The sequence below is a fragment of the Berghia stephanieae genome, chromosome 9 (genome assembly GCF_034508935.2).
Source record: "Berghia stephanieae isolate SIO BIC M18660-M18661 chromosome 9, UCSD_Bste_1.3, whole genome shotgun sequence".
NCBI lineage: Eukaryota > Metazoa > Mollusca > Gastropoda > Nudibranchia > Aeolidiidae > Berghia > Berghia stephanieae.
The window spans coordinates 14,101,714-14,111,705 of NC_088368.1; the positions used below are offsets into that span (position 1 = coordinate 14,101,714).

Genomic DNA, 9,992 nt, shown 5'->3' on the forward strand with positions numbered 1-9,992 from the left:
GTTTGAAAGTTTGGACCATTCGCTCAGCCAGCCCGTTGGTTGCTGGGTGGTAGGGTGTGCTAAGGGTGTGCTTGATTCCATTGACTTTTGTGAAGGATTTGAATTCATTGGATGTGAACTGCACACCATTGTCAGATACGAGCTGTTCAGGTAAACCAAATCTTGCAAAAAGATTGCTCAATATATTGATTGTTGAAATGGATGTGGCGTTGGATGTCGGTATTATTTCGGCCCATTTGGAATGGGCGTCGATGACCACTAGAAACATTAATCCCATGAATGGTCCCGCGAAGTCTATTTGAATTCTTTGCCATGGCTTGTCGGGCCAGTGCCATGGGTGAAGAGGAGCTTTCGGTGGATCAGGTTGAACTGAAGCACAACCAGGGCACTCTTTTGTAGTTGCCTCGATTTGTTTGTCAATAGCAGGCCACCAGAAGTATCCCCTAGCCAAGTTTTTCATTTTGACTATACCAATGTGTCCTTCATGAAGAACACTTAAGATTTTTGCATGCAGTTTTTGTGAAGTCCCTCTTCGTCATCACTGAAACAGCAGATCCTGTGTCAACTTCCATTTTTGTAGGAATATTATTGATTTGCAAGTCTACCTTTATTTTTGGTGTGTTTCCTTCCATGTGAAACATTTCCAGTGTAAAATTATCTTCGGAAACATTGTCTTCATCTAGCTCGTGAACTTGTCGGGATTGTGAGGTTCTGTCTCCTCCTCTCCTCTGTTGTTGGCTGCCCTTCCTGGCCTGACACACTCTCTGAATGTGTCCTTGTTTGTTGCATGACTTACACACTGCATCACGGAGGTAGCAGTCGGCTCTCCTGTGGTTATTTTTCCCACATGATTGGCACGGTGGGTATGTTTGTGAGTTATGTCTTCTGTTAGTAGGTAAAGGCTGATTTGTTTTTATAATGTTGAGATCAGCTGTTGATTTGCCGGATGTTGTTGTGTGGATTTCCGCTGCATCTCGCTGGGCAGTTTCCATTGCAAGTGCCAAAGCTGTTGCAGATTCTAAAGTGAGATTTGGCTCTTGCAAGAGTCTCTTTTGTATGGTTTCATCGCGTATTCCGCAAACAAATCTGTCACGCAGAGACATTTTTAAATTGTCTCCGAATTTGCAGTGTTCAGCCAACCGTTTTATGGATGCTAAAAAATCAGGAAGAGATTCGTCCATCGCTTGACTGCGTTTATGAAACTTGAATCTTTCAACTATCTCAAGTGGAGGGGGGCAGTAATGGTTGGACAGCAGTTTGCAAAGTTCTTCGTAACTTTTACTAAAGGGAAGGTCGGGTGACGTCAAACATTGTAGTGTGTTGTACGTTTTAGCCCCGATGGATGATAGCAGAGTTGCTGTTTGTTTCTGTTCGGTAATGTCGTTTGCAACAAAAAACGCATCCAGTCTTTCTTTATAGTTTGTGAAGGACTCTAGTCCTTCGTTGAAGGTGTCGGGTCTTGGCATGTTGGTATGTACACGTACAAGACTGGAGAATGCAAGCTCAATAGTTGGTAGTAGTCTGTCAATAGATTATAGTTTTATGGCTTGGTAGAATGAAAATACATGTAAACGTTATTGCACTTATCTGGGTTCTAGATGCTCGTCGCCATTTGTAGTGTATTGTAGATTGCTAATAATAATTTGTTAAGTAGAAAACGTCAACAATAGTCAGCCATTTTGGAATCGAAGTGATTCTTTTTATTCTTGAAATAACGTAATCGAATACTGATATTTGGGTACTCAGGTATCCCACACTAATGCAAAAACACAAACTGGCTCTGCTAGATTTCATTTGCTTAGTCGTTCCATGCTGGGAATACTTTCCATCTTCCATTCAAATGCAGCATGTGAAAGACTATTCAGCTTAGCCCAGAGGAATAGGACTGATTTTAGGGCCAGCATGTCGAACAAATTGCTAGAGTCCATCAGTATTTGCAAAGCAAAATGGAGTCATAAATCATTTAAGAACCCTATCTCCAAGGAGCTGCTCATCAAGGCCAAGTCTGCGACTGCAGCTTCCTTGAAAAAGGACTAAACCAGTGTCATATACTGGACTGTATATAATGTAAATATTATGTAAATATTTGAATTAAATATAAATTAAAATGAGTGAGGTGAAGACTTTAGATGTACATAAACATGAGAAGAACAAAGAAGTGCAACAGAAACGCTTTGAGACAATTTTATTCATAAACTGGAGTGGCTATTATAACAGACTTGGGTGTATGGACATTTATGGATAACCTGCAAATTTAGGGAATGTAATGTAAGTACTTTTGTTTGTTTGTTTCGCGTACTTGAATCTTCCTCTTTTTCCTTAAATCTTCCTCTTTTTGGCAACTAATCCTCCTCTTTCTGTCAGGAGAGGTTGGCAGCTCTGTATTGTTAGTTGGATAGTATATGATGATAATTCAGTATTTTCCTATTGGACTGCCGGTGGTTTGTCATCCTTCTTATACATCATGATATATAATATAATATTTATAATATGAAGCTGTTTCTATATAAGAAATTAGCGGGAAAAAAAAAAAAAAAAACAAAACCCAAAAAACATCAGTAGTATTAAGCTATTAAAAAAAAGAAAAGACCCTTTGGAAAAATGTTGTTTTATCTGTGTTGTGTTTCCCTATGATGAGTAATTGACAATCATGAAATGACATAGAAGCTTCACAGCTATGGATTAAATGAGCACCTCCATAGTGGGCAGGGAGGCACTTACTGTGTCTTCTATCCCCCTATATCTGTTTTCCAACTTGCTTTCTGTCTTTGTCTTGGAATGAGATTGGTTTTTCTCTTGGCCCTGGCCGGATATCCTGGCTGAGGGAAACAGTCAAATGCATAGTTATTTTTTTGGGAGATGATATTTTTGTCCTTGTAATCATCTCTCTGTTATGTATTATTATATTTGTTGTTTTGAATTCATAATGTAAGCATTTGAGTGTATTCCTCTTAGTAGGGACCTGTGATTGTGCTTGGATGAGACTTTTAGGTGATCTCAAACTAAGTACATTGATGGTATGCCCTTGGGATCTACACCAATTCCCTATTTGTACCATTCCCCTTTGTCTTACCTTTTCTTGGGTGCTTTAATTGTAATTCTAGAACTTTTTGCTATCCCATATTCTCTTCCTTTTTACTGGCGCTGATATGACCTTAATGTGTTGCAAGCGCCGTACTGGGTGGGGATCCTGACCTCCCATTGCGGGCAGGGAGGTACATACTGTGTCTTCTATCTCCTTATATCTGTTTTCCAACATGCTTTCTGTCTTTGTCTTGGAGTGAGATTGCTTGGTTTTGTCCTAACCTTGGTCGGAGTCCTTGGTTGAGAGGGAAACAGTCGAATGTATAGTTATTGCTTTGGGAGATGATATTTTTTTCCTTGTAAATCATCTCTATGTTATGTACTGTATTATGTTTTATTTACATGTTATATTTGATTTGTTAACATTTGAGTGTATTCCTCTTAGTGGGGACCTGTGCTTGTGTCTGGATGAGACTTTTGGGTGATCTCAACCTAAGTACTTTGATGGTGTGCTCTTGGAATCTACATCTGTTTCCTATTTGAACAAATTCCCCATTGTCTTACCTTTTCTTGGGTGCTTTAATTGAATTCTATAACTTTTTACTATCCCATTTCTTCCTTTTTACTGGCGCTGATATGATCTTAATGTGTTGCAAGCGCCGTAAAACCCTCAAAAACAACAAAACAAACAAGCGCCGTAAAACCCTTAAAACCAAAACAAACCTCCATGTCTTGGGGATTCCAATGGGGGGACTAGCAGGTGACGTTTCTTCCTGGTCTTCTCAATGTCTGACCGACCCATCTCCATTTCCTCCTACTTTGATTACTGATGGGTTCTTGGTTTGACCTTATTCATATTTCTATGTTAGAAATGTGGTCTTGCAATTTGATTTTCAAAATCCTGTGAAGGCATTTGTTTATGAAGGTCTGCATTTTGTGAGTAAGGGTGTCTGTCACTCACCAGATCCATACAACAGAAATGATATAACAGCTATTAACTGCTATAATATATTATTGTGACGGACATTCAGCTTTGGGAGTTATAATTTTTCATTTTTTCCATCCAGATGATTTTGTTGAAGACTAAACAATTCTTCAGCTTTTCAAAATACCGTAGAATGGGGTGACTAAGACCAGCCCCCCAAACGTGCCTCCCAGATTGAAAGATATTAAACAAATATGGTAAAATGTACATCATTTGATAGATTTCACCCTTCCCCACTCTAGAGAATACGAGTAAAGAGCCTTTAACAAGGACTCAACTATGTGCCGAGCAAGGCAGAACTCGGGGCCTTTTGATCCAAAAGCAAGTGTCATACCACTAGACCACATAGCCGCAGATAATCCTAGATAGAACCTAATGGGGATCCTGACCTCCCATAGCGGGCAGGGAGGTACATACTGTGTCTTCTATTTCCTTATATCTGTTATCCAACATACTTTCTGTCTTTGTCTTGGAATGAGATTATTTGGTTTTTTCCTGGCCCTCGTCGGAGTCCTAGCTGGGAGAGAAACAGTCAAATGTATAGTTATTGTTTTGGAAGATGATATTTTTTTCCTTGTAAATCATCTCTCCGTTTTGTATTATGATATTTGTTTTTTTTAATGTATAATGTAAGCATTTGAGTGTATTCCTCTTTGTTGGATTTTGTACTTGTGTCCAGATGAGACATAGGTAGTCTCAAACTAAATACATTGGTAGTGTGCTCTTGGAATCTACATCTGATCCCTATTTGTTCCCAGTTCCCCTATGTCTTGCTTTCTCTCGGGTGCTTTCATTGTAATTCTAGAACTTTTTACTATCCCATTTTCTTCCTTTTTACTGGCGCTGAAATAACCTAAATGTGTTGCAAGCGCCATAAAACCCTTAAAAAAAAAAAAAAAAAAAAACAGAACCTAAACTGGATAAGGTGTTTAAAAATAAACATTTTGATATAATGTACATGTTGAACGCACTGTTTTTCTTTGAAAAAGACAAATGTAGCTCTCCATGTCCAATAGATGTTCTTTTTAGCAAAGGATTTCACTTGTTTATTTATTTTAAAAAATATATTTTGGGTGAATTAAAAATGGGCAGGAGAAAGAGAACAAATCTTCTGAGGTTAACGCAATATTGGACACCCAGTCTCACAATGGTATGAGTGTTTGTCGGGATGAATGGGAAAACCCCGAAAACTGTAGAATTAAGTAAAATAAGAAATAAAAACTTTGATAATTTTGCATTGCAAATAATTAAAAAAAAAAAAAATTTTATTCGGTATTTTGAGTTAGAAATTAAACCAATTTTTCCTCTCTGTAGCTATAAATTTGCTGTACTGTGCAGAAAAGCTCCATTTTCCTTGGATACGAGTTGCAACAAATATATAGATCATAAGCTGAGTTTTGTTCACTAAAATTTTTCAATTTTTATATCCAGTATGAAAAAAACCCCAAAAAAACTTGTTGCATTTCTTCTAAAGATTACTGCTATTCCAAATCTATATATTTTTTCCTGCTAAATTTATGCCTGATTATCTCAAGGACGTGGGTTACCAAGTCCACAACTACTAAGATATTTTGAAAAGTTAAGGAAAAAGTCTTGTTTTTTAGTTTCTCTGGGTTGAACAATGGAAAATAAACAAAAAAATTAATGATGTAGCATTAAAGTTATAAGTAGTTATAAGTAGTTATAGCTTTTGATAGTGTCCATGACTGGGTGGGTTTCATGACCTCCCATAGTGGGCAGAGGAATACTTACTGTGTCTTCTATCCCTATATCTGTTTTCCAACAGGCTTTCAGTCTTTGTCTTTGGATGACATTAGTTTGTTTTGTCCTGGCCCTGCGCCGGATACCCCGACTGGGAGGGAAACAGTCAAATGTATAGTTTTGGGAGATGATATTTTTTTCCTTGTAAATCATCTCTCTGCTATGCATTGTATTTTGTTTTGTTTGCATATTAGATATAATTTGTAAACATTTGAGTGTGTTCCTCTAAGTGGGGACTTGTGCTTGTGACTGGATGAGACTTTAGGTGATCTCAAACTAAGTATTTTGATAGTGTGCTCTTGAAATCTACATCTGTTTCCTATTTGAACCAATTGCCCCTTGTCTTACTTTTTCTTGGGTGCTTTAATTGTAATTCTAGAACTTCTTACTATCCCATTTTCTTCCTTTTACTGGCGCTGATATGACCTTAATGTGTTGCGAGCGCCGTAAAACCCTTAAAAACAAACAAACAACAAAATGGATTTCTTCCTTAACTTTTCATCATAACATTAGTATTGTAGAATTCTTGTGGTATTTTTCTGTTTTGATACAACCCCATTTCAAGCTTCTGAAATTTAACAAATAAAACCAGTAAATGAAAGGGAATCTGTCAAGTCGATCTGTCATGTCATCGTTTGAATGAATCATTTCTGAAGGCAGCAATGTTTAATTTTTTGTTTGTTTTTACTTTGATATGTATACAAGTATGATATAATGAAATCAATATGATACAAAATTAAGGCTAAATGCTGTGATTTCAGATTTAGCTTTTTTAAGATTTTTATTTTCGTGCATAGAGGAGGCTTTAACATGGTCTTTGATTTTACCAGTGGCTATTGTCAGAACAGATTAACCCTCTCCTTACCACGCAAAGGGAAATCATCACATTCGCTACGATATAGCCAACATTATTCTCATTCACATTAGGAAATTGACACTCGTTTGGCCGAACAAAATTATGTGTAGCATGTATGTGCTTCTTGCTTTTTTTTTGACTGAGTAAAAAAGTCGTTTTGTGCTGGATGCATAGGAAGTTTCAGGATATTCCTGAAAATGGCACTGGTAAGGAGAGAGTTAAGCTTGTTTATAAGTAAAGATCAAAATTTACTGCAAGTGTTGGTTGGTAGTAAATTAGGTTGACGAGTGTTGATATGATGACTTAGATTTGAGTTGTAAAGTAGTTAAATCATCATCCATGGTGGCTTGTACTCTTGAGCACGTTGCCAGTCAGCTGTCTCCACGACTCACGATCCATGTCCATCCATCATCATCCATCGTGGCTTGTACTCTTGAGCACGTTGCCAGTCAGCTGTCTCCACGACTCACGATCCATGTCCATCCATCATCATCCATCGTGGCTTGTACTCTTGAGCACGTTGCCAGTCATCTGTCTCCACGACTCACGATCCATGTCCATCCATCATCATCCATCGTGGCTTGTACTCTTGAGCACGTTGCCAGTCAGCTGTCTCCACGACTCACGATCCATGTCCATCCATCATCATCCATCGTGGCTTGTACTCTTGAGCACGTTGCCAGTCAGCTGTCTCCACGACTCACGATCCATGTCCATCCATCATCATCCATCGTGGCTTGTACTCTTGAGCACGTTGCCAGTCAGCTGTCTCCACGACTCACGATCCATGTCCATCCATCATCATCCATCGTGGCTTGTACTCTTGAGCACGTTGCCAGTCAGCTGTCTTCACGAATCACGAATCCTGTGCGGTGTGCATGAAATCTGCGTTGCATTTTAAATCACTTTTGACATATATCTAAATCACCTAAAAATGGCCAAAAGTGATTTAAAAAGTTAAATACATTTGTTAAAATAAAAGCTGAATGACTTGTGATTTAAGGTTTGCTTCTTCAACATTTCTCGTATTGTAATTGGTTAACTTATCAAGATGATGATTATTTTGTGTTTCTGTGTCATGTGTGAATTTTTAACAATTAATTTTTGTTTCATTCGAACGACGGCTTGGGATTTGTAACAAGCCATTGAATTTCCTGCTGTCCTGATCCACCCATACCAGCTGTGAATTTTAATAATTAGAAATAAATGGAAATGTGAAGGGTAAAACCTTTTCAGTTTTGTCTTCTTCTTCATCAAGCTTGGTTTTTCAATTTATTTCACACTCGTCCTGACCTCCCACAGCGGGCAGGGAGGTACATACTGTGTCTTCTATCCCCTTATATCTGTTTTCCAACATGCGTTCTATCTTTGTCTTGGAATGAGATTACTTGGTTTTGTCCTGGCCCTGTTCGGAGTCTGGCTGGGAGGGAAACAGTCAAATGCATAGTTATTGTTTTGGGAGATGATATTTTTTTCCTTGTAAATCATCTCTCTGTTATGTATTATGTTATTTTTAATGTATACCATGTAAGCATTTGAGTGTATTCCTCTTTGTTGGATTTTGTGCTTGTGTCCGGATGAGACTTATAGGTGATCTCAAGCTAAGTACATTGGTGGTGAGCTCTTGGAATCTACATCTTATCCCTATTTGTTCCTAGTTCCCCTTTGTCTTACTTTTTCTTGGGTGCTTTAATTGTAATTCTAGAACTTTTTACTATCCCATTTTCTTCCTTTTTACTCTGATATAACCTAAATGTGTTGCAAGCGCCGTAAAACCCTTTAAAACAAACAAAACAATTTCACACTCGTCAATGTTTTCTCTCTCCCCCATGACAATGAAAACAAACCCGGTTAAATAAAAAAAAAAAAAAAAAAAGATATTTGAAAAGCATTTTTGTTTTTCTTTTCTCAGGCCCTGCTTAGGGCCTTTTGCTGACCTAAATACAAGTCAATATGTATTTTTCAATGTATGTATGTACGTACAATTTCATCTCCTGTTAATTCGTCGTAACATAATATCATCATCACTGTATGAATATTTTATAAGTTGTATTTTTTCTATATAGATACAGTGGAATCTATATAAAGTCATGTTCTCTACACTCCTTGTAACTTGTAGGTCCCAAATTGTGTTTCACGAATAATGGATAAAGTCCACTTTTCTTAATGTCAATCAATATTTCTGGTCAGGAATTGTTGGGTTGATCAAGATTCCACCCAGAAAAGTGAGTGGAGCAGGCACTTATGTCGATGGTGACAAGAAATGAAGTGAGTAGAAAAGCACCAGAAGATAGTGGAATGCGTCAATTGTAGAGCTTCCCTCTCATGGCCAGACGGAGTTGCCGTAACAAATGGGTCATGGGTTCGAGCCCCCTTCGCCACCATTTTTTTAATTCTGGCACTTTTTGGTGAATTTTGGCGATTGTAGAGCGTCCCTCTCACGACAAGGCAGAGTTGTCGTAACCGAAGGATCGTGGGTTCGAGACTCCATTGCTGCAAAGATTTTTATTCTCTATTGCCTTCTCGCACTTTTCTACTCACTTCATTTCTTGTTATTATCTAAATTCCACTGTTGTGTCATGTTCACTATCACCCTTTGACAGGAATATCTATGTCTTTGCTCCTTTCTTGATGGGGAAATGATTTTAAGCTCTGTCAGATTTTCTTTTCTCTTTTTTTTTTTTTTTTTATTTTACACCATGTCATCTTTTTGGTGTTGAATGATTTGAATTGTACATATTATATTCCTATCTTGTATTCTATCTTTGTGTATTCCTGTGCCCTTTTACATGATTGATTTGATCTTTTGATATAAATATGATATGACTATTATTATTATTATTATTATTATTATTATTATTATTATTATTATTATTATTATTATTATTATTATTATTGTTATTATTATTATTATTATTATTATTATTATTATTATTATTATTATTATTATTATCATCATTATTATTATTGTTGTTGTTATAGCTATAACTTCAAGTGCTAAATGGTTACATGAGATTGAAATTGAAAGAAGAAAAAAACCCACTAAAATTTGTATGACGAAACAAAACGAGTGTAGATATTTGCTGTAGCGAATTTCTATGTTGTATTTTGTTTGATTGGGTGGGGTCTTTTGACCTCCCATGTAAATTCTGGGTGGAGTTCCTGACCTCCCATAGTGGGCAGGGAGGTACTTACTGTGTCTTCTATCCCCCTATGTTTGTTTTCCAACATGCTTTCTGTATTTGTCTTGGAATGAGATTACTTGGTTTTGTCCTGGTCCTGGCTGGGAGGGAAACAGTCGAATGCATAGTTATTGTTTTGGGATGATATTTTTCCCCTGTAAATCATCTCTCTATTATTATATTT

The 9,992-nt window shown here is 37.2% G+C and overlaps 1 protein-coding gene across 1 annotated transcript; it reads right to left on the reverse strand.

Moving 5' to 3' along the window:
• Window positions 1-482: 482 nt before the first annotated feature.
• On the reverse strand, window positions 483-1,466 carry LOC144979141 (uncharacterized). Its single transcript, XM_078925742.1, has one exon. It carries the CDS (start codon window positions 1,464-1,466, stop codon window positions 483-485), a length of 984 nt encoding a protein of 327 aa, XP_078781868.1.
• Window positions 1,467-9,992: the final 8,526 nt, after the last annotated feature.